We start from the raw sequence: 25,426 nt of genomic DNA, 5'->3' as shown, positions 1-25,426 counted from the left end.
CCATGTGGCCACTTTGACTGGAATGGGGACCACTGGATATTTCCCATATGAGCATGAGCGCTTGGCAGCCACTGGAAAGTCGTATGTGGAAATCACTGGCAAGTAGCAAGGGGGTGATCCACTTGAGTATAGATTTGTGTAAGGTTCAGGCCAGTGGTGGAACTAGATGTTTTAGGACCCCATCTTCTCTGGGAAGTTGAAATTTTTCATAAATATATTGAATTTGCTTATTAGTCCGTGTCTTTCTGGGACTAAGGTTGAGCAGAAGACAAAGTAGCCTTGTGTGCAATGCACTATATGACTATATGACCTGCACCCCTGCCTTATACACACAGTTTTTGTTTGGTAGGTGTTGAGCCAACTGCAGGACTCTACCTTACGAGTTAAGGTGGCCATACACTATAAGATCCGCTCGTTTAGCAAGGTCGCCAACCGAGCCCATCTTTCCCAGATATGCCGACTAAAGGCAGGGCAATGTCAGGCTAATCCAATCGGTCGGCCCTAGGGCCAAACGATCTGATTACAATGACGGGAAAATGCACCAATGGGACGAGGACTGCATCAACTAGCCTACATGGTCCTCGATCACAGGGGAAAATCAAACCTGCCATGATTGATATCTGGCTGATTTTTTCGGCTAGATATTGGTCATGATGGTCCGTCAGAACACCCCCACACATGGGCAGATAAGGTCTAAACCACCCAAATTGCCAGCTTTTATCTGCCATTGTATAGCCACCTTTACCATGCCAGCTAAATGAACATTTCTATTCACCATAAGCTCAGAGGGAAACAGACATTGCTCTTCCAGATAAAAGCCATGAAATCACTAGATTTTGATGTGTAAATGTTATTGTCTGACAGGGCTACTCTACAGATCTGCGCTCCTTGACATCAGGGTCAGCGACATTCAGCCTTGAGCTGTCGAACTATGAAGCAATGAACATCCAGGATCAGAATGCATTACTCAAGAAAAAGGGATTTGCATAATGTTGATGCCCACTGGGCTACTGCAGTTTCACACCAACATTTGCTCTTAATTCTCATGTGTAACATAATAATACTTTGCCAATAAAATACCAAGAATTACCATTTGTTATGTCATTTAAATTTGTACCATACATGGACTGAAATAACTGTGCCGGCTGCTGAAGGGCTTGATTTTGGGAGAACCACCTCTCTGTCTCCAATCGGTATCATGAACTGCCTGCACATTTCTTAAAGGGGAGGTTCAACTTCATGTTAAATTTTAATATGTTAAATCATGTTAATGGTCTTCTTCTGCCTCTTTCCAGCTTTCAAATGGGGATCACTGCACCCCTGCAGCCAAAAAACTTTCTCTCTGAGGATACTTTTGTATTGTTTTTGTTACTTTTTCATTACGTAAAGGGGTGGTTCACCTTTAAGTTAACTTTTAGTATGATATAGACTGGACACTTTAAGGAATTTTTCTTTTGGTCTTCATTATTTTTAACTTTTAATGATGTCATCTGACCCCATCGAAAAAACAAATGCTCTGTATGGCTACAAATGTATACTTAGTTACTTTTTATTACTCATCTTTCTATTCAGTCCCTCTCCTATTCATATTCCAGTCTCTTATTCCAATCAACGCATGGTTGCTAGGGGAATTTGGACCCTAGAACCAGATGGCTGAAATTGCAAACTGGAGAGCTGCTGAATTAAAAGCTAAATAACTCAAAACATGTAAATAATACATGAAAACCAATTGCAAATGGTCTCAGAATATCACTCTACAGCATACTTAAGGCCACCATACACGGGCCGATAAAAGCTGCCGACAGACCGACACGGCAGCTTATTGGCCCGTGTTTGGGGACCTCCGATGGGCTGCCCCAATCGATATCTGGCCATGTTGATCAAGCAGGGTAAAAAAATCCCATCGGATCACGGCCACATCTTTTCGTTGATGAGGTCCCGCAATCCGACTGCCCGTATTGGCAGCATTCTGATCCAATCGTTGGGCCCTAGGGCCCACAATCGGATCAGCCCAATATCCCCCACCTCAATGTGGGCATATCGGGGAGAGATCCGCTCGTTTGGCGACATCGCCAAACAAGTGGATCTCCCGGTGTATGGCCACCTTTAGTTACTTTAAAGGTTAAAGGACCAGTAACATCAAAAATTTTTATTCAAGAAATCCATTCTACATGTTAAAAATAATGGTCATGCCGTACTACATTAATATAATATACCTAGCATTTTTTTTAAAAATTTTTTAGAATACCTATTCTCCATTGCCATGGAAAACGGCGAAAAGGCGACTACTTTGTGCGCGTCCCCGACGCTGTTCCGCCACACAGTACCGGAAGTCAGTAACTGGAAGTCCAAATACAGCGTGGGAGCCAGAGCGGTGATGAGTGAAACTGCCGGCTGGGTAAACGAGCAGGCAGAGAGAGAGAGCGAGATGCACGGGGAGGCAGGCAATCTAAAGGAACGGCTGGGTAAAGGAGCAGGGAGAGAGAGAAATGCAGGGAATCGAAGAGAACAGCAAGAGAAGATAGAAATGGTGGGAGAAAGAGAAAACCAATGAGGGCTGTGTGGAGTACAACACTGGGGGCTAAAGACTGTCACTAAACCGGAAGTGACGCCACAAACCAGGAAGTCGGGTGCCGGAAGAGAGACACAGCAGCGAGCACGTAAGGAAGAAGAAGAGAACAAGCAAGAAGATGGCGGAGACCCTGTGGACGTCGTGGGACAGTGCCGGTTTTAGTTTTTTCTGATGTCTTACCCAAACAGCAGGAAAGATCAGCATATTGGAGGTAAGTAATTTATATGCATTTTTTTTTTCTAAAAATAAAAAATGGTGTTACTGGTCCTTTAAGAACCCCTTTAATGTCCTATTGAGTCCCTCTCCTTTTCATGTTCCTGTAGTGCTCAAATGAGGGAGCGTATGCAATCTCTCCAACACTTAAGATAAAATATCTTATGGGCTCGGTTGTACCATTCTTTCAATTTACAACACAAGCTTATGTTGAGAAATAAAGCAAATTTATTTTAAATAGAGAATTTTATTATGTAAATATCGCTCTATGTAGATCATGATTTATTTGAAAAAAAAATGTGCACAAGGGTGCCAAACGTGGCTCATCAGCTGACATGGGACTCTGGCAAAGGCAATGCCACCATGAAAGGCTGCAGCTTGGAGACACACCTCCTTAACAATATGATCAGGAAAAGAATTCAGTGCATTGTTTGGCCCTCTACATCCCACAGCTGCTCCCTTGCTGATTGGTGCAAGAATTGCAGTGTCATGTGACCAATTCAGACATCCAGCTCATGGTCACAGTAGCCCACGTATAAAGGCTCAGCTGCTATTCCGCGCCTGCAAGGGGAAGAAAAATCATAGCTCAGGTATTTACAATTAAAAAATTGAACTTGCGATTTTAGTTGTGGACAATTTATCACTTTTAGGATCCCCAGTTCCTGATAAATGACTGATCCACAATCTTAGGTAACCTCCTGTACACAAACACGGGGGAAAATACATTTATTTCTGTCCATGGTTTGGACATGCCGCTTTGAGGCCTCTTACTCTTCATGTGTTCCACTACATGAAGAAAAAAGTGTTTCCCCACAGGTAGTGTGGACTACCATAGTCTGTACTCTGAAAGAGGGAAACACCCTGACTGCGTTCCCAGTGCAAGCCACATTGGGGTACAAGTATGCGTATAATGATCTGAAAGGAGAAGGAAAGCTACAGAAGCAGTTTATTGCCAATAGATTAGCCACAATAGTGCAAGCTATAAACTATATTTAGCAGAATTCTTTACCATACCCAAGTAAACAGCTCTAGGATCTCTTGGTGTGACATCACTTCCTGCCTGAGCCTCTACCTGCTCACTCATAGCTCTGGGCTCAGATTACAGCAGAGAAGGGAGGGAGAGAGGAGCAAACGGAGCATGCTCAAGCCCTAGCCCTGGAGGTTTATGCTGAAATCAGGAAGTCTGATACAGAAGCCCAAGTGTACATAATAGAAGGAAAGAAATGCTGTGTTTCTTTTGACAGAGGACTCAGAGCATCATTACTTTAAGGGTTTATTGGTGTATTTCTATAGACCTTTCTGATAAAGCTTACTTAGTTTTAGCCTTTCCTTCTTGAATGCCCCAGCTTGCTCATTATGTGCATAAGTTGAACATAGTCTCAGCTGATGCATCCTCTGATCCTATGTCACATGCATGTGCAAAATAAGCGACATGGGGCACTTGCTCATCATGTCTATGCATGTGTCCCAACATGGCCGCCGGCAACAAGAGCTCCCTCTTGCCTAGGGTGTTTACTTGAAGAAATGTTAGCCCACACACCTCCAGTGGCGGAAATAATGTGTGTGTGATAGGTGCCCCTAAAATATCATCTGTAGTCATATGCATGTGGCATGACAATATTTCCACTGAAAAAATGTACAGTGACTGCTGCTCCATTAATGTGTGATTATCCTAAATAACATGCTGTTTGAGTAGAACAAATGAGTAAAGCACTGCTTGTACCTGACCATGCGGCAGCGATGTTTCACAAGCCGATTGTAAGCATCTCCCACCGACGTCACACTCTGGCTGCTCCATAATCTTTCAGCTACAGCACTCGCTCGAGGCCTGTGTGATACAGAGAGTCTAAGTAACATTCACATGATTTCACTACCAGAGATCCTGTATGGAAAGCCGACAGTCCACTACATATTATGGGAAATTTTAGTTTTTAGCCATTAGTAGGAAAGCACACGCAGATACCAAGCACAATACAGAATGCCACAGTCTTACCATAGTCTTGGAGTAAGATTGGTGGCGTCCACAAATTCACCCCACAAACAGGCTTCCCCTCCAATCACAAGCTGCTTCTGTTGGGCAGTTCCTGCAACAAATCACAAAGAGTCTTAGTTCAATGGAAATGTCTTTTTGTATATGAATCACAACATCTAAACTCAGCACCATAACAACATCTCTTGGTTTGGATTATCATCATTTATTTATATAGCGCCGACAAGATACGCATCTATGGTATCATGCACCCCAACACTATAGCGCAGTCTATTGGACAACATTGCATGCAAGAATAATGATCAGTACTGTATGGGTTAATTAACCCCTATAAGTATATAAGAATACTAAAGAAAACCATCATGGCACAAGGTGCCTTACAGATTAAATCTGGGGGGTGCATCATCCATTACTTTCATGGAATAGAATATCACAGTCTCAGAATTAGTTCTACAAATAATACAGAACTGACTTGACAACAATTATACTACGCCTGTAAGACGATATAAAATATTTTTACTGGGTAATGAGAAATTGTAATCTGATCTGCATGGAGTGTCAGTTCTAAGGCAAGCTTCCTGCTTAGTGTAAGAATTTCTAAATGGTGAGTGGAATGCTCGTTTGCCATTTACTCATGCCGTTACATGCCATGCTTGCGCTGAGCCAGGTAGTGGGCACTTGGAGGCGGATAGAGCTGCCATGTTTGCTAAAGCAGGAAGGAGAAGGACTACTCAGCAATAACTATAGTATGGTGGGAACCAGAACAACTGAAATAGCTGAACAAGTTCTAGTTTCTATTCAGCGGATGCCTTCATGGAAACATTAACAGATCACTGTTAGTAGCTGTTAGATTTAGACAGATGTAGCGGGGCATCAATCTTTCATGCAAAGAAAGTGCTACACTCTCCACTATGAATGTTTCATTAGGGATACCAATGGCATTTCCATGGCATACTATATTCACTACTGGCTGGCACCATATTTCCAACCCACAACTGAATACAACCAGCCAGAGTGGCAGCCATACTGCATTAAAGTGCAATTCCTCGCCTTATTCTCTCCCTTTCAAGATCATGTTTCTTCCAACCCACTATGCTTTTCTTTTTCTGTCGTTCAAAATACAGAAGAATAAATCCATAATAACCCTGGGCAATAGGCTAAAGACAAATGGACATACTGTAGCCTGTGTCCAGCAGGAACTATTCAAAGCTTGGCCAGAGTATCAAAGCTGCAAACACTTTTCCCCCTACATTCACACACTCGACATTTCCAAACAATTTTCATTTAACATGGCCCTATAGCACTTTCCTAGCCACCTACTCCATGTTTCTATGTGCAGTGTTTTCAGTACATGTGAGGATAATAACTAGTACCAAGACTAATGGAATATGTCTGCATATATCCCACACAAGCCCTGTAATGACTATAGTTACTGATATAATTGCAGGAAAGTTTGTGTTTTTTCGTTTGTGTGTTTGTGGTATGGGCCCGACGAAGCTGAAATGTGTACTCCATTTTTCTCCGTTTGTTAGTTGGTCATATGTGAAAATCATTCTTGCGGATGTACAATATTGGATGGTGTAATATAGTTCACTACAGATAAGGAGTGTGGCTTTTTCTTCACTTCCTGCTCTTCTTATTGATCAAACTGTCAGCCCCAAAAAAGGCAGATAGGTAGCCATGCTGTGTATAACTTCTTGAATGGTATCTGTTCATTTGGCCGCAGGCTAATCGGTTGGATACCACGCCTGTTTGTCAATGTGTGGCTGCCTTTATGGTTTGTCAATATCTAACCCTTAGGGGCTGATTCACTAAGGGTCGAATATCGAGGGTTAATTAACCCTCGATATTCGACTAGGAACTAAAATCCTTCGACTTCGAATATCGAAGTCGAAGGATTTAGCGCAGATAGTACGATCGAAGGATTATTCCTTCGATCGAATGATTAAATCCTTCGAATCGAACGATTCGAAGGATTTAAATCCAACGATCGAAGGAATATCCTTCGATCAAACAAAGTTAGCCAAGCCTATGGGGACCTTCCCCATAGGCTAACATTGACTTCGGTAGCTTTTAGATGGCGAACTAGGGGGTCGAAGTTTTTTTTTTAAAGAGACAGTACTTCGACTATCGAATGGTCGAATAGTCGAACGATTTTTACTTTGAATCCTTCGATTCGAAGTCGTAGTCGAAGGTCGAAGTAACCCATTCGATGGTCGAAGTAGCCCAAAAATTCGACGTTTTTTTTACTTCGAATCCTTCACTCGAAGTTAGTGAATCGGCCCCTTAGAGTTATGACACACATGCAGCATAATGTTTGTATCTGCCTTCCTAAAGTCAAAATCATATGTACTAAATGGCAGAGCTGAACTTAAAGTGTTTTTAGATCCACACATAAACATTCTAGTTACACGACTCCTCCATGAAGTGTGCTCCATGTGATACATTATTACAGTTCTGGCACAAAGACAAATGGAGTGGCCTGACCTTTAAGCCCACGGCAGCTTCTCTAGCAGATACAGAGATGCCTGGTCCAAGGTACAAGTCAAGTGCAGTTGTATTGCACCCTGCTTGTCCCTTAATGACCCTCTGTTATTACTGTAGGTGTCTATTTTTCTAGGGAGGAGATGTTAGAGAGGAAAGAGAGGAGGCCTTGGATGCAGAGCCATGCAAAGCGGCCCATGTTTAGCTGTGAGCAATAATCAAGCAGGCACTGGGACGCACCATTAAAATTGGTTGGTTCAACTCTGTAGACCTGGATCCAGTCCTGACCATATGAGATGCGATTTAGATACCAAGGAGAGGAAAGAAGGGCTTGGAAGCCGGCAGCTGTAACAGCTGCCATTTCCTCTTGATACAGCTTCTCCTTCCACACTTCAATTATGGTGTCTGGATTCAACTGGGGAATTTAAACAGACGCCTTCATTTAATCAATGACACTTGTTAATCGCATCCAAATAACCTCTCCCTGAAAACATAAAAAGGTCTAGTTATTTAATTGGCTAGAAATGAATAATCAGGTGTTCCCGGAACTCATCCGCCAACCATCTGTGTAAGGAAAGAAAAGTTATATCACTTACACAACTCCATAGGATTAGAGTGAAGAAGTGACAGCAATAAGCCCAGGCCTCAGGGAGCAAATAAAGCAAACATTCTTTGCACTGAAATGTTATTTTTGCATTATTTGTGGCGGACAATGAAATTTGACATTTTTTAGTCAAAAAGAAAAAAGAAAACAAGCTGGGACCTCACTTTAACCCGCAGTGGCCAAAACCTGGCCAACCACACTAAATTAGGATTTTCTTGTTAGGAAGAACAAACACTAAACAGATGGAAATAATTGTAAATCATCACAATGAAAGATTGTGGTATACACACCTTAAAACTGACTTCCATATACAACCTACTGATGAAGGGAATGTTACTCGTCCATGGATGAGCATGGACAAGTAACTCTTCTGTTTTCAAAAAGCTTCCTTTAAAGGCAACGGTACAGATACATTCACATAATTTATATCCATTTAGCTGATTGGGTATTAATATATATATTTACTAGTGGGGCTATTCTACCAGCAAGTGAGTAGCAGGTCTGGACTGGGAGTCAAAATAGGCCCTGGCATTTCAAGTAGACAGATACCCAAGTAGTCCCCCGCCAGCCCACTCCACAGTGACTGTCTATGGCATCTTACAGCAGCCCCTCTGGCATTTGCCAGAACTCACAGATTGCCAGTCCAGGCCTGGTTGAGTAGCGCCCGTTCAGGATAAAAACAGCAGATTTAGTTACACCGCATGCCCTCATCCTCTCAGCAGATATAACATTAAGCTCAGAAGAACTTAGAATGAATGAAAGTGGACAAGCCAGATACTTCTCTTGCATCAGAGTGAGAGTTATAGTTTCATTGGGAGCCTCCCTGCTGCAGGTGGAAGCAATCACTAAAAGATCACAGAGAGCACCTGCTGCACCAAAAACCTCCTTATGCGGGTGGCTGAATGACAACGAACAACCACTGCAAACTAAACCACTAAGGTCAAGAGCAAGGCACACTCCTCAGTGGATTTCAGGTACCAGTTGGAAGACCGAATCAGTCCAGTCCCTATAAATAAACCTCTTCCCCGCTGGTGTGTATGAGCATCAAACTGGTTGATCTACTCAACAGACAACACATCACAGCAGTGCAACTGAAAAGTACAGCACCGATCTCACTGGCCAATTAAAGCATTAAAAAAAAAAAAAGAAAGTTTATGAAGTCTCTGAATTATCAAATCGACGCTGAGTTTCGTGATACTTTCCCTTAAACATTAAAGAACAAAGAGTCTAAAATGTACACAACACCTAGTCATATTTGTAGAATATGAGCTGCCATATTGTTGATCTGAGATGAGGCATGCTTGATGGATCTCTCTTTAACAATACAAGTTAGCGAAGAATGGCTCAGCAGAACAAACATGGCTGTTTCCTCTCCTGTACTTATAAATAAGGGATTTAAGGAGCTACAAAGAGAACCCAGCACATATAAACTTGTACGTTCAGAGCAAGTATTCCACACAAATATGCACCATAGATGTTCGTAATCTTTCTTTAAGGAAAGTAAGGAAGTTGTAAGTCATATTTGCTGGGGGACTGGAAGAAAAAATGAATGAATAAATGATAACCTGCATGATGTGATTTAATCCTGTTGTGAAAAGCTGAGCGAACCCAAGCCAATAAAAACGGCTTACTTGGCCTATGTATGATGGCCTGACTAATATCTGGCTGAAAATCTTGAGTTAAACAAGAGTTATTATCCCTAAATGGCCCAGAATGTTGGTGACCAATTTGTGCAATGATCTGCTGATATTGGTATATGCCCAACTGTAGTTAATTGTCTACAATAAGTTACTTACCAATACTTTGCCCAATGTTCTCCTTCCAGTTTCCTGCCTGTACCCGCTTACTGCAGTTATAATGGCCATTGCTTTGCATTAGTGGTGGGCGAATTTGTCCCATTTCGCTTCACCATGAAATTCGCAAATTTCTCACGAAAATTGTGAAATGTGCAAGAAGCTCACGAAATGTGAATTTCTTCGCCGGCGACATTTGATGTACATTAAATTGATACGGACACTAAAAAACGAATTTTTTAAATATTAATGTGCATTAAAAGTTACCTATAGGTCACGTTGATTGGTTTTTGCTGAGAGGTTTGTTTTTGTAAGTAATTGTTAGTTGAAGTTTCTAAATCTGACTGTTTTGCCAACCTGACTGTTCAATCTCAGTCTGTCAGTAAGAGATTTTAATGCTAACGGATTCCTGCTGCACAAATGGCAGCCCCCTCATACAGGAACATGGGGCATCAGACAGGTAATGTAAAAGTATTGTGCAAATACTTTATGGCAAAGTTATGTATAACAGAAATATTATGATAGATGTAAAAAAAATGCTGGTGTCCATATCTCTTTAAAGTCAATGGAAGTATGTTTAATTGTCGCCAGCGTCTAAATAGTCACCAGCGTCAAAAAAATGTCAAATTTTTGCAGCAATTTCACTAATTTATTTGCTGTTGATGAAATGCAGAAATCTGCTGCAAATTTGAGCCTGGTGAATAAATTTGCCCATCACTACTTTGCATTGCTTAATATTGGGGAAGCTGTAAGTCCGTAATAATAAAGCACTAGCAAAATATTGGATGACTTGTAGGACAGTCAGACATGGAGCAATTTGCCACACCATTTACCCTAATGCCACCTAATCACAGGCTGGGCTGTATTATGTGGGGAAGCAATACTTGCAAAAAAAATCTGTTGCTGTTCTGAGTACAACAAACACCATGTACAGTATGTTTCCTTTTACATAAATGCTAATTACCAGGAGCTCCATCTACGAGACAATACCTTGCAGTTCTTGAATAACAAAAAAGGCAGTTGCCACTAACCAGGCCTCTTTATAACATAGTGAGGAATGCTCCAGCTTAGTGGCACATATAGTTTTAAAGCTATAATCCTACACTGCTAAAAGCTTACGGTTTTGCTTATAAAATAACATGTTAAAACAATTAGTTCCATTTTAAAAGTTATTAAAAAAGCAAATGAACGAACCATTGAAACTTAGCGGCTCAACTTTGTAGTATTTCTGCCAGTCTTGGCCATAACTAATGTAATCTAGGTACCAAGGGGCGGACATGATAGCTGGGAACCCTGCAGCTGTCACTTTGTATAGTTCTTCATAACAGTTCTCCCCTTTCCACACTTCCACTATCGTGTCTGGGTTAATCTGGAAAGATTACAACAGATATGTTCAATTAAAGTTGGTTAGAAGTCAGTCATATCACATGTAAAGTCACTTCCTATGTGGAAGGGAGAGAAGTCGGTGACAGCTCCGACTCACTTCCTTTCAGATCAGACCATCAGGCTGAAAAAAATGGCATTATATCCATTGATTTGGCTTGTATTTGGCCACCTTCAGATCCCCAACTGGCAGCAATAAAAACAAGCAGGTTCTGTAATGTATTAAGAATTGGACACAGGGTAAAGTGAATGAATGTTTGACTTGACTATATCAAAAATTAAATCAGAACCATGAAAATTAAAGACCTCCAAACCTATTAAAAGTAAAAAAAAACATTTAAATACAATTATTTTATATAATGTAGCTGGGTAATTGTATGATTATATTCCTTTAGATATACCTATTGTACAGGGACATTTTCATTATCCAATGCAACATGTATGGGGGAGGTAAAGAATAAGGGTTAAACATTTGTCTAGAATTTTGTACCCACCTTTACATTGTTATCAAAGACCTCCTGCCAGACCATGTAGCCCTTCTTAAGAGATGAGACGATGCCCAAGATTCTAGACAAAAAGCACAAGCAAAATCAGTTTTCAAATGGGAATAGCAAAGTAGATTCTAATCAGTATTTTTTTCCACTCAGCGCTATATAGAGGAAGATTTCATCACTGGGGCAAATCAGGTTACAGGCCTGTTTTTTAAACATAGTTTCTTATACTGTACTTTTAGATTAAATCATTTGGCCTCAAGGGAGATAAAGGAATGAAGTCTCACAACTCTCATAAATGTTCATGTTTATTTTAGAGGCTTCTAAATGCTATAGGAGGGCCAAATTAAAGAGCAGTTACCCTGAGAGCTAAGATGAATTCTTGTTTGCTGTTTATATATTCTGGGAAGCCATTTAGGGTAAAAATTTAGTTGAACAGTTATTTTTTTGTACTAAAACTGTAGCAAAATATTTTTTTTTTCATGCACAACCTTTTATAATGTTGCTGGGCCAGCTCTAGATCTATATCACCACAGCATATGCTATGAATCAACAGAAAGACGGGGAGCTACTGGGGCATCTTCAGAGACCCATTGCAAAAGGGTTGTGGTTGCCTTGGGCTAATACAAAAGCCCAAAACATAATGAGCAACATTTCGACCCTACTTCTTTGTTAAGCTTTAGTTCTCCTTTAAGCTCAACTTCTGTAAAAATAAACGGCTCTGTATTTTCTAGATGCGGCCTTCCTGGTGCTTTGTAAAGGCAAGGGTGTGGCAAATCTGGAACTTGGTTCAGCCAAACCAAGTCCAATGCCCTAAAGTCATGAGACTGGATGACTTAAAGTGACAATTTTGTTTTCTTCAGATGATGCAAATTTGGGGATGCTTGGAATTATGCTGAATCTACTGACGAGAATCCAGAATCCCAAAATTATGGATTCTATGGATTGCTAATAAAGGGGAAGAATGAATATACCACTTGTTACTCCTTTAAATACATATTTCGGTGGTCCTTGCTGTTGGTGGCATTGCTGGTAATGTGAGCAGTGAGAGAGCAACACATACACTAACATTGTGAAACAACTTACTGCTGGATGTAATATGATTCTAGCTTGCAGTAGTCTGTGCCAAAGCCACGGTCAGTCATAAATTTGGTAACATCCGGATTTGATCTCCTATAAAAAGGAAAGCAATTGGGTATGAGCAAAATAAAACAAAACTATAGAATACAATACATATTTTATACACGATGTGACAGAACAGAAAGACACAAAGGTAAACTGCAGGTGGTGAATAGTCCACTGCACTTCTCCAACATACCAGCAAGAAAAGTCTACTTCATCCCCTCCTAAGTGGATGTATTGATCAGGGAAAACTTTGCTGACTTCTTGAAAAAACGTGTACATGAAATTGTAAGTATCATTTAGGATGGGATTGACAGGGCCAAATGTACCGGTCAGCTTTTCTTTGTTGAAGCAAGGAGTTAAAAGATTTTGTTGCCCTGCAAAAAGGAACATTTTAAACTTGGTTTAAAAAAAAAAAAAGAAAGAAAGCAACACCAACTGTGGCACTATGTCTATGACTTAAAATTATGACTTCTTTGTTTAAGTTCCCACAACATAATTAAACTAACCCAAAAATCAGGACAATTACCTACGCATATCACCCACGTAGATTTAAGCAGGCACTCAGTGAGCAGTCCAAATAAGGCAGAAAAAATAGGTATTTACTTGGTACCCACAACAGAGGCAGCCTTACACGTAAACTAGCATCAATCATTGCAACTTTTATTACAACTGGTGACCCATATCTATAGTAAATGTGATCTGGTACAGAGCTACTGAACTGAAACTTTGGGTGCAAACAAAATATACACAAATAACACAATTGTCACAGGGCACATGTTGACATCACCTAACTTTTGATTTGCAGTCTGTGTTAAAAGCACAAAGTAATTCACATTAAACTATTTGTAATGTGGATTTTTGAAGATTATGACAAAGCATGACTGAAGTTCAAATAATTTGTGCTGTTCTCTAGGATAAAGCAACCTCCAGTCTAACTTATTTCTGCTTACATGCCCTGTATGGGAAAGATCCTTATTATGTAAATATGTTTGAAAGGAACAAGGAATATTCTATTACTCACCTTTACCCCAAGAATCCGTATGTCCCGGTGAATCAAACTCTGGTACAACACGAATTCCTCTCATTCTAGCAAATTCAATCACCATCCGGACATCAATGGGGGTATAAACGTGTGTGTATGGGTGATAAGAACCCTGGAAGCACACATTTTAAACTAATTAAAACATTATAAACGGAATGCTTGGCTTAGGCAATAATTGGACTTTTATTCCACATAGTAGTGAGTGCTCTCAACAGCTACTTTACACATACACTATTTCCAAAGATATCAGTTCCACATAAAAAAAATAGTTCACTTATACTACACCTCAATAATAACCAGTTACTACTGCTTCTACTTGTCTTAGCAGCTGACTCTATAAAAAAAAAAAAAAACAACTATTGCTGCTTCAACATACACATACAGTATTTCTCTGAAGGGTTCATCTTAGTTTAAGTCAGTTTCGCAATCTGTTTTTCTCACCAGTCCTAAACAAAGGCTAATAAATGAATAATAATTAAAAGTCCTATTTGACCTATCCCCAAAAGTCACTACAAGTGAACGGCACTGTGATCACAATTAGGGATGGGCGAATTTTTTCGCCTTGTTTCGCCGTGGAAATGACGCCCATTTTTGGCAAAACTAAACAACTCAAATTCGCCCATCCCTAATCACAGTAACACAGCTGTTTAAAACATAAAACATCTACAGCAGCAGTATCCACACATAACTTTAGAATAAGTCCCAGCATATGTCTCACTTTTAGTGCTCTTACCTTGTCACTTAGATCAGGAAAAGTAACACTCTGGTAGGGGAAAGATGGATCATCAACAATATGCCAGTGAAACACATTAAACTTGTTAAACGCCATTGCGTCCTGCAAGAAAATAATTGGAGACAAGTCAAGAACATATCAAGCAAAGAAAATGTTGTCGGTTTTAATATAACTCAATGATATATAACCAGGTCCCAGCATGCAAAGTGTACGTCTCACCCCACAAAAACATATATGCGCACTAAAAATATACACTAAAAATATACATAAAAAAGTAACATTTCTGGCTAAATAAGTTCTGTATTTGGGAGCACAGACTGAATATGAAGTGCAAGCAATTGCAAACACAGAGTTTCTCTAACCAACTTACCAAGTTCAGAAAAATGGTTTTCAGCGGCAGGTAATGCCTGGAAGTGTCCAGTAGAACTCCTCTGTGCGCAAACCTTGGGGAATCCTCTATATGAGTCTTGTTGATCAGAAACTGTTTAACAGAACACAAAATGCATTTTGGTGAATGAGGAAACTATTGCAATTTTACACTTACTATCACAAAACTTGAAACAGAAATCAAAGTCACACTTTACTGGCCGATTTTCATTCGGATATCGGTGGATCCAAACCCTCCTAAAGGGCCCCATAAACATGCTGATAAACTGCCAGCTCGGTCTGGCCAGACCAAGTCTGTTTCTATTACCTGTCCGTGTATGCCCAGCTTTAGGCTGTGATATAAAGAACAGGTCATTATACAGAGGGCTTCTCAGTGGACCACTGACTTGTCGGGAAGTAGACTATTACTTTACTTTCAAGTTTATTGCAAGAAATAACAAGCATAATAGTGATGTGCGGGTCGACTAATATTCGACCCGCACCTGGCCCGAACTCGGCATGCTCCCTTCTTTATTTACCCACTTCCACCCCGATGTGATGTCATGGAAGGGGGCTTGCACACCTGCTAGTATATAAAAAGGTGCGTGGGTCTCACGGGCTTCAGGCCAGCCCACGCATCACTAAAGCATACATATTTAATAATTAAAAAAAATAGGCAAGAAATATGTCCAACACAAGCCCTTTTCATTGCACTCATGGTGAAAAGAGGGGTATATGACCTCTTTAAAGCCACATTTGCGTTTAAAATATATTTATTATTACCTTTAGTCAACAATGACAGGGTAAATATGCAAAATAACGGACATTGCAAAAGTATTTATGTTTTATTGCCTTCCCCATAGAAATATACTGCAGATATCACCCATAGAATTAAATGTATTGCCATTTGTGGAAGAAGTCTCTTTCTAATTGAAGGGGACAACGAACCGACTGCTACTGGAACCTTTGGATTTCGTCTGACCAACAATGCCTAGTATTCCGGATCCGGGGAACTTGTTATTCTGATCCACTCGTTGGTGTTTCTTTGTGCAAGTTCCCCGGATCCGGAATACTAGGCATTGTTGGTCAGACGAAATCCAAAGGTTCCAGTAGCAGTCGGTTCATTGTCCCCTTCACTAATGATGTTACATTGCAAGATATTATTGATAGAATACCTTTCACCTGGTTTGGCGAGAGGCAAATCTTTACCATGTACCATTCATAACACACATTGTTATTTTTGTAGCATCCTGTACGGTTTCTTTGAAACAAATGACACTTACAGCTCCAAAACTGTCTTCATAGATGAGTTGACTGAAAGTCTCCAGCCCTTTAAAAAGGATTTAAAAAAATGTCAGACAAGCCTTGCTGTTTCTGGCCACCAACAAAAATAACTCAAGACTTCTCCACAATCATACCGCCCTGTGCTAAAACAATAGTCCCATGTCTGCATTGTTGAATCTAGAGAACAAGTAGTACAAGGACAACAAATAACTGCCTATAAATCTATCAGCAACATCTGAATGTGTGCCTAGATACTAAACCCTTCCTGGAAAAAAAATAAAAAAAGATACATTGGTTCAGTAACCTGCCATCAGCACCCTCCAACAATTCATAATGTATGTTTAAAGCAGTTCTGAACACAACAGGATCAGTAGGCTTAGGTCTATGCAACGCACAAGTCAACTGACACATTTTTATTGCGGATAAGTGCGTTTAATTTATTTTAGTTGGCAACTAATAAGGCTGTGTAGCAAATCATGGCCTCCCTGTTGCTGTTCAGGCTGCCTGAAAATGAAGTCCCAGTAGTGGCATGCGTTTCTCACCAGTAAAGAAAATACCTGGTGTGCCACGAAAGGGATGGTAGGGGGTGAGATATGGAGTTTTGATACTGTTCACTGAGGAATGGAAAACCAAGTGGTCAAAAGGTGCTGCCAGAATCAGGCAGAGTTTATTTCAAGAGGGAATAGAAAACTACTAGGCCTCTGGGGTGGTTAAAGTACAAGTATGAGAGCTATTATCGAGAATGCTCTATACATGGGATTTTCTGGATAACGAATCTTTTTTCTGTAATTTGGATCTTCATGCACTAAGCCTACTAGAAAATCATGTAAACATTAAATAAATCCAGTAGGCTGGTTTTACTTCCAATAAGGATTAATTATATCGTAGTTGGGATCAAGTATAATGTACTGTTTTATTATTACAGAGAAAAAGGATGATTTAAAAAAAATGTGTGGCTAAAATGGAGTCTATAGGAGATGGACTTTAGGTAATTCGGAGCTTTCTGGATAACGGATCCTTTACCTATATATGTATAAGGAAAACCATAAAAATACCTAAAAATTTGCCAGAGAATACATACATTAATTATTCAGATACTTTAATTCTCTCATTTACTGATACCCATTATTTTACAAGATTTACTGATAAAGATAATTTGTGTGCACCTCTGAGAGCGCCCCAAACTTGCTTTGCTTTCAGGACAGCGACATTCTCTCCAACACTCAGTTCATCTGCAAAGACAAGAGGCAATTTAACAAGATGAAATAACCGTTCTATAAAGCACATCAACCAGGTTTGATTTAAAATAGCAAGGAATGCTGAATAATGCAGAATATTGTTTTCTGATCGGCAGCATTATTCAGAACTACACCTAAAATGAAGCTTATATAACGGAAACAGAGAACAGGATCTGGCACAAAAAGGTGGGTTGTACTGGGGGGGGGGGGGTGTGTGTGTGTGTAATCTGGATTTACTAGTGTTGCTAGTAAATACACAGTACAACAGCTGGCCATTCATGCTGGTCATTGTGGTATTTTCTATGGCAGGTAGAGTAATAAAGACATAATTGCTTTTTAGAAAGGAGAATGTTATGTGCGTAAAAGCATTTACCGTATATACTCGCGTATAAGCCGAGTTTTTCAGCACCCAAAATGTGCTGAAAAACTCAAACTCGGCTTATACGCGGGTCATACCTCCTTCCGCGGCCCCAGCAGGACTGTCTGTGACTGACTGTGTCGCCGCCCGGAGCAGGTCCAGGAGCTCCGGGCGGCGCGTCCTTCCCTGCCGGCGTTCGCTCCCAAAATGGCGGCGCCCATGGCCGCCACGTGGACGCGCCGCCCGGAGCTCCTGGACCTGCTCCGGGCGGCAACACAGTCAGTCACAGACAGGCAGGGAAGGACGCGCCCATCACTAATAGCAAACTGTGTGAGACTTTCCAGTGACAGAGGGATCATTAATTACGGTAATTAGTGAAAAGTAGATGCCCACAGTTTTGAAATTGCATCAGTTGTCGCTGTTTTGCTAATCATGACATTTTTGCCAATTTTGTGTCACTCAAGCTAGATCTGCTTTTAGCATGATTTGCTGGCAAACTGGCCTGATTTGCACATCCGAAATCAATATAATCACAGGCTATTCACACATTCCTAGCAATACCCAAAAGTGATTTCCAGTTTCATTATTTCATTTAATTGCTGATCATCATTATAGCTAAGTAAGTGGCTGTAAGATATAAAGCACCCACTTTGCAGTTTAATGACAAAGTCATTGATAATGATATTTGAACTGAAATTAATAATGGTTTAGTTCTAATAGCTTTTCCATTATTACTATTTGAAAGAGCAAACAAAAAAGTAATAACAATGACAATCTCACCAGGCTTAAATGACCTAGGCTTATACACGAGTCAATACATTTTTCCAGTTTTCTTAGGTAAATTAGGTACCTCGGCTTATACACGGGTCGGCTTATACACGAGTATATACGGTAATTTTTTTTCTTTTTACTTTACCTTAAGATAAACATTAGCATTTTGCACAACGTTTTACACATAAAGGCAACAGGAAAAGAAATACCTACATGATTCATCCGATTTAACAGTGGGATACTGATGGCATTCATGATCCTGAGAAAGAATTATAACCTGAAGCTGCAGCAACTGGCCAGCATCAGAAGGCTTTTCAGACAAATGTTTCCATTTGGAATAGCCAAACATGTAATCGTAATACCTGCAGAGATAATGAGAATACAAAATGTGAATGTGCAATACTACCAAGCTGGCCCATGCAGATACTGATCAGTAAATTAGCATTGTAAAAATAGTTTAAATTTGTTTTCAGGAGGTCCTCACAAAAAAAATAAAAAAAAGTGTAAAAAATATCTCTACCGTGGTGCTCCAGGCATTAGGCTTGTTGCCTCTATTATCTCAGTTTCCCATGCCTGTATTATACTTTTAAGTCATAGTGTGCTATGCTTTATTATAGGTCTTAGATTAAAGGAACAGTAACACCATAAAATGAAAAAGTGTGTGAAAGTAATGAAAATATAATGTACAGATTGTGCTGCACTCGTACAACTGGGGTGTTTGCTTTATATAAAAACTGCTGTGTAGCTAAGGGTCATTCAAAGCTGAAAAAGGAGAAAAGGCACAGGATAATCAACAGATAAGCTCTGTAGTATGCAATGGGATTCTTCAGAACTTGTCCATGATCCATTTTGTGTCCTGTGCTTGAATGGCTGCCCCCATGGCTACACAGCAGCTTGTTTATATAAACTATAATAGTTTTTTTCTAAAGCAAACACACCAGTTTTACCAGTGCAGGGCAACAGTACATTACATTGTCGTTCCTTTAAAATACTTTCATTTTTTTTGCATTACTGTTCCTTTAAATTTCATTCCCAGTCCTTACTTGTTAGGAAAGTGAAGGCTGAATGCAGACGTTCCCACTAATGAACACATGACACACTAAGAAGTGAGTTGGCCACGGCTCTTTGCCATCTTGCCATGACCTGTGAAAGCATTTTCCTAGGTACATTGTACAAACAATATAAGCCCTTCCCCCTGCCTGCAATAAACCAGTTTTTATGATTTGTACTTAGAGAAAGTTTTTTTTTGTATAAACTATTTTGCTTACATTAGGACTTTTTGTGTATATTCGAATAAACTTTATCAGTAGGCAAAATGTACATCTTTTATTAAATTCTGTACATATCCCTATATGTCATTAACGGCACTAAGTTTGCCCAGGTGCAGTAATCCATAGCACCAATAGGATGTTTGCTTTTAACGGGTGATCAGTATATGCTTCCTGCCTATAGATTGCTATGGGTTACTAGTCCTGTAGCCAATTCTGCACATTACATTACCTCCATGTAGATTGGAGATTAGTAGCTGCACATTACATTACCCCCATGTAGATTGGAGATTAGTAGCTGCACCTTACATTACCCCATGTAGATTGGAGATTAGTAGCTGCACATTACATTACCCCCATGTAGATTGAAGATTAGCAGCTGCATATTACATTTCCTCCATGTAGATTGGAGATTAGTAGCTGCATCTTACATTACTCCCATGTAGATTGGAGATTAGTAGCTGCACCTTACATTACTCCCATGTAGATTGGAGATTAGTAGCTGCACGTTACATTACCCACATGTAGATTGGAGATTAGTAGCTGCACATTACATTACCCCCATGTAGATTGAAGATTAGTAGCTGCATATTACATTTCCTCCATGTAGATTGGAGATTAGTTGCTGCACCTTACATTACTCCCATGTAGATTGGAGATTAGTAGCTGCACATTACTCCCATGTAGATTGGAGATTAGTATCTGCACATTATATTTCCCCCATGTAGATTGGAGATTAGTAGCTGCGCCTTACATCACTCCCATGTAGATTGGAGATTAGTAGCTGTACGTTACATTACCCCCATGTAGATTGGTGATTAGTAGCTGCACATTACATTTCCCCCAAATGGCAACACTATACACTTATTACTTTTCGTTTACAGGCACACAAACCGTTTAACATCTGATCCCCTTTTGTTATTCGTTTGAAATAGGACTGGGTAACCTACTGCCTGCAGCCTATATGCTAATTAGTACCATGTTTAAAGGTGCTTAACTAGAGAATTAGGGTAGAAATGTTGCATGTTTTTGGCTTCGGTGCCGGCGCAAGGTAACCCCAGCCCTTTAGCAGGGAAGATCTGTGTCTTCAAATATGCCCCGTCTTCTTTTTCCAGCAGTAAATGCACAACCAGAAGTCAGAGCTTAAGGCAGTTGACATATGCAAATAATATACAAATCAGTAGAAATATTAAACATATGTTTAACAATTGCCAGTGGCAGTAATGTAACAAGTTTTTCTTTGGGCCTGGGGCAAAATTTGCAGCATCACCCTTGCACTTAACTCCCGGCAGGCCCACTGCAGTCTTCCCTCTGCTCTCCTTGATAGGCAAAATGGCACTGGAAGAACAATTAGCAAGTTGTTGCAAAGCAGCAATACAAAAGGCAAAACTATAAGTAAACGAGGAACTATAAAGAAGAATTGACGGCTTCACTTGCAAAGACCAATCCCAATATTTTCTTAATGTATAAAAAGAAATAGGAAGTAGGTGGAAAAAGAGGCTCAACTAGCACAATGGAAATGTTTTGGCTATACCGGCCTCTGTAAAATAAAACAAGGTCATGATTTCATTTCTTCAGCGTTACAGGAGCTGGAGCATGTGCACTAAAAGACAGGACCAGGGCAATGGCAGCGATCACTCCTGCTCAATACAGTATTTGGTGCACAGGTATGGGAGGAAATAGAGGTTATACAGTAACGTAGTATGTTAGGTTGAAAAAATACACACGTCCATCAAGTTCAACCTTTTAACTCTAATTTAACCTGTCTAACTGCTAGTTAATTCCTAAACTCTGCACACACTCTGTATATAGTGCTCGGTCTGAATACCCGCCTACTCAAGAGTTAATGGATGAAAAAAATAAAAAAAATCAGCACTCACAAAAATCATATGTGCTTCTTATTCCATGTTTATTACAATCTCCACGTGACATCTGGAAAAAGCACTCGAGAAAGCTGGTTATCTTAATAAACTAAGCAGAACCAATAATAATATAAAACAAATACAGTAATGCCAGTGAACAGACACGGGAAATTACACTGGGGTCCGTCATAGCATGTACAAAGAAGAAAAACTGGCTATAGTTTGTGTGTTTGTTTTCCAGAAACAATTTTATCATTGTTTTACAATCTAGAAAGCCCTTAGGGTAAGGACACACCTGGCGATTTGGGGAGGTGCCCTTACCCCTCCGTAATAATAATCTGTATTATTAACTCCTCATCAGTGCAATTCTGAAACTAATAATAGCTAGAATTCATAGCCTGATTACTGGATTCCGACCTCAACAGGTGTGTATATATTTTAGAATATATATATCTATATATATATATCTCTATATATATATATATATATATATATATATATCTATATATATATCTATATATCTATATATCTATATATCTATATATCTATATATCTATATATCTATATATCTATATATCTATATATCTATATATCTATATATCTATATATATATATATATATATATATTCTAATATCCTCATATTTTGCAACTGGGGGTACTTTATTTATTATAATACACAAGTTTCAGTGAGTTGTGACAGAAATGACATCAGAACTCACCGTTTATAGGGATATAATTTACAAGATATTCACGGCTTTTGTATATATATATATTAGGGGAATACAGGCCTGTAAATTGCCAGTTGGGATGCACCGAATCCAGGCGTCTGGGTTCCGCTTGGTTCATGTTTGGCCCAGGATTCTACCTTTTTCAGCAAGATTCGGATTCGGCCGAATTCTGCTGTACGGCCTAACCGAATCCTAATTTGCATATTCAAATTAGGGGCGGGGAGGGAAATCCCGTGACTTTTTGTCACAAAACAAGGAAGTAAAATTTGTTTTCCCCTTCCGAACACTAATTTGCATATGAAAATTAGGATTTGGTTCGATATTCGGCCGAATCTTTCATGATGGATTCGGGGGTTCGGACGAATCCAAAATAGTGGATTCGGTGCATCCCTAAAGGCCAGACACCGATGGAGCCCAGAGTTTTTCTGCACCTGGATCAGAGTTTACAGTGTGTGACAAAGGTTAAAGTGTATGACACGGTTTCTGTATTACGATTTACAAAACACCGACCAAGCGCAGAATGGGCCAGGTATAGTAAATGAGCTCACGGTGAATGAGCCCTTCTGTACCAATCAAACCTGTCCATATGAAGTGGTGGGAACTGGGAACACAGATATAAACTGTATCATGGCTGTATAATAACTTGTAGCAGCAGAACTTTAACCCCCAGTATGTGTAGAGCAGCAGCAGAGGCTCAGTACACTATGAGGTGCTGCCAGAGCTGCTTCACCAAAGTTTCAAACTATCCCTAATTTCTAGGGACACTCCCTGCTTTTGTTGCTCTTTGTTGAACACTCCAGCCACTTCAGACCAATGCTTTATACCTTTCATTTATTAAATAGTGTGTGTAGAGCCTAGTGGCACAACAATTGCCCCCTCTTGACACATTGTAACTATGGCAGAGTTCCCCTAGAAACGACTCGCCACAGATAGTAAGCAGAGCCCTGCGGGCACCCGTAGCAGTCTCACCTGCGGAAGGCATCCTGCAGCATCACACAGGAAGCGCCCACTGTGGAGCCCGAGCCATGCACAATGCTGAAGGCGGACGGCGGGATGCGGAAAGTATCGGCAGAGAAAGTCACTGTTTGAGGCAGCGGCCACAGAGAACCGTAGGGTGAGTCCTCGGCTACAGTCAATTGCGTCTCCGCATCCAGCAGCTCCCCGTGCGAGTGAGAGCGCAGACAGAGGGACGGGGACAGATAAAAGGACAGGGAGAGAATCCCTAGGACAGCGACTCGCCGCAGAGCCATATCAACCGGTCTCCTGCTGTCACTAACTGGACTGCCGCTACTTCTCTCAGAACAGCCCTACCGGAGTCACAAGACTGCAGTGTCACGTGATAAGCACAACACGGCCCCGCCCCTTGTTCATGTGATTTAAGAGGAAGCAGAAATGAATTATTGTGAACTAAGGGTTGTACGTTTGTGGTGGCGGCGCGGGCACTGGTCAGGTTCATGTCTCTGCCACACGCAGTGCCGGGGATGTGCAGCTATGGCCAGGCCGCTCCTCATCTGGAACACAGCGCTGATTGGCTCAGAACGCAGTGGCTTAATTAAAGGACCAGTAACGAATGAATGTGTTTTAAAGTAATGAAAATATCATGTAGTGTTGCTCTGCACTGGTAAAACTGATCTGTTTGCTTCAGAAACACTAATTTAGTTCCTATAAACAAGCTGCTGTGTAGCAATGGTGGAAATTGAAAAAAGTCTATATGGCACAGGTTAAATAGTGGATAACAGATAACACCATTATGTTCTACAGAGCTGCTGCTGTGTAACCTGAGCCTTTTCTCCTTTCAATGGCTGCCCCCATTGCTACACAGCAGCTTATTTTTATAAACAATAGTAGTGTTTCTGAAACAAACACAGCAGTTTTACCTGTGCACGGCAACACTGCATTGTATTTTTATAACTTTAAAACAATTTCATTTTTTTGATGTTACTGGTCCTTTAAGACCCCCATGGGAGTTGGGGGGCAGTCCTGTCTTGTTCTGTCCTGAAGGGGGGGCAGTCCAGCCCAGTACCGAAGGGCCTGGGACCAAGTCCTGAAGGGCCCGGGACCACCACTACATTGCAGGGTCACCAGGTGGCTTCTTTACGCCTCTGCTCAGTGCCCAGGCTTCTCGGGGCCCTGCTAGCCGCTCACACAACACCTGTAATCTATCTCAGCCCAGTATACAAACAGTGCACGGGAAAACCAGGGCTTTATATATATAATGTACCCCTGTGCTGCCTGGCCCCTCTCCCGCTGGGGACCTGTGCCCTGTTGCCTCCTGCCTACCCCGTCACATTGTTCCTCATGGCCCCTGGTACTCTATGCAGATGCCCACTTGGAGGTGGTGGTAACAGGTGCCGCTGAGCTCAGGCTTTTACTGACTGCACAGCGAGGCCCCCGATCTGGCGGATCCTACTGTGGACTGTCCCCTTCACCCCGGACACAAGCCAAGTTACTCCCTGAAGTGGGAGCAATGGCCAGGATGGAGGGTGAGCAACAAGCGCTACGGGAACAAGCTATGTGGGGCCTAGGTGAGGGATTAATAGCAAGCTACTGCTATGATGTTCCCCTGGGCACGAGAGAGTCAGCTGGGGTGGAATGTGCCACACTGAGTTCGGGGAGAGTTACTGGAGGTGAAAAGGCCAAGGAGAAAGGCCCTGACAGAAGCCTGCATATATAGGGATATTAGAAGTCACTGAGGGATGCTGTGACCATATACTGTAAAGGCACAAGGCTGCAGGCTGAGTTATACAGGGAACTCTGAGTATCACTCATGTATTATAAGGGATAATGTACCCCCTACTGTAAATGATAAGGATATTAGAAGTCACTGAGGGGTTGTTCTGTGACCATATAAAGGCACAAGGCTTTAACATACTTTACATGAATTACACTTAAATGTGAAAGGCAGCTCTGTATGCACATCATTTTTTGCAGTTTTACATAACTATGAGTGGATGTGTACAAGATCATTACAATTTTACATGTGACAGGGAGCACCAGAAGACATGAAATACAGTGCCTATCTCATCTTTCACTTGGGGTATTGGTCTGATACATTATATAGGGAATACAGTATTCCCTCTTGTAAAATATATATAGTGAATAAAGTATCCCCTCTTGTAA

At 40.8% G+C, this 25,426-nt stretch overlaps 2 protein-coding genes across 3 annotated transcripts in view; one reads left to right on the top strand and one right to left on the bottom strand.

Annotated features, from left to right (window-relative positions):
* gfm2.L (G elongation factor, mitochondrial 2 L homeolog) overlaps positions 1–1,089 on the top strand; it is a 37,007-nt gene extending 35,918 nt beyond the window's left edge. The window contains exon 21 of the mRNA XM_041568830.1: positions 865–1,089. Coding sequence (XP_041424764.1) covers positions 865–990 — 126 coding nt within the window. The 3' untranslated portion in view covers positions 991–1,089. The remainder of the gene's footprint in view (positions 1–864) is intronic.
* Positions 1,090–3,012: 1,923 nt separating this feature from the next.
* On the bottom strand, positions 3,013–23,736 carry hexb.L (hexosaminidase B (beta polypeptide) L homeolog). 2 transcript variants are annotated; one of them, XM_018265228.2, is made up of 14 exons: positions 23,276–23,736; positions 18,661–18,809; positions 17,247–17,312; positions 16,080–16,126; positions 14,801–14,911; positions 14,431–14,532; positions 13,677–13,809; positions 12,849–13,029; positions 12,617–12,703; positions 11,534–11,606; positions 7,500–7,674; positions 4,779–4,869; positions 4,509–4,613; positions 3,013–3,346 (listed from the first exon to the last, which is right to left on the bottom strand). In XM_018265228.2, the coding sequence occupies exons 1-14, from the start codon at positions 23,554–23,556 to the stop codon at positions 3,286–3,288; spliced, it is 1,662 nt and encodes a 553-aa protein (XP_018120717.1). In that variant the 5' UTR covers positions 23,557–23,736; the 3' UTR covers positions 3,013–3,285. The 2 variants fall into 2 exon arrangements, with proteins under 2 accessions (XP_018120717.1, XP_018120708.1); XM_018265219.2 differs by lacking the exon at positions 7,500–7,674 and adding an exon at positions 10,851–11,025 and having other exon boundaries at positions 23,276–23,733.
* Between the last annotated feature and the right edge of the window lie 1,690 nt (positions 23,737–25,426).

This window comes from Xenopus laevis, chromosome 1L (assembly GCF_017654675.1).
Source record: "Xenopus laevis strain J_2021 chromosome 1L, Xenopus_laevis_v10.1, whole genome shotgun sequence".
NCBI classification, from domain to species: domain Eukaryota; kingdom Metazoa; phylum Chordata; class Amphibia; order Anura; family Pipidae; genus Xenopus; species Xenopus laevis.
This window is presented reverse-complemented; position numbering and strand designations above follow the sequence as displayed.

Coding starts and splice junctions, on each gene's coding strand:
- hexb.L (XM_018265228.2), bottom strand. CDS start 23,556: ATGGCTCTGCGGCGAGTCGCTGTCCTAGGGATTCTCTCCCTGTCCTTT. Junction 14,912..16,079: donor ATGAAGACAGTTTTGGAGCT/GTAAGTGTCATT, acceptor TCTGTTAAACAG/TTTCTGATCAACAAGACTCA. Junction 3,347..4,508: donor CATCGCTGCCGCATGGTCAG/GTACAAGCAGTG, acceptor TTCCCCTTGCAG/GCGCGGAATAGCAGCTGAGC.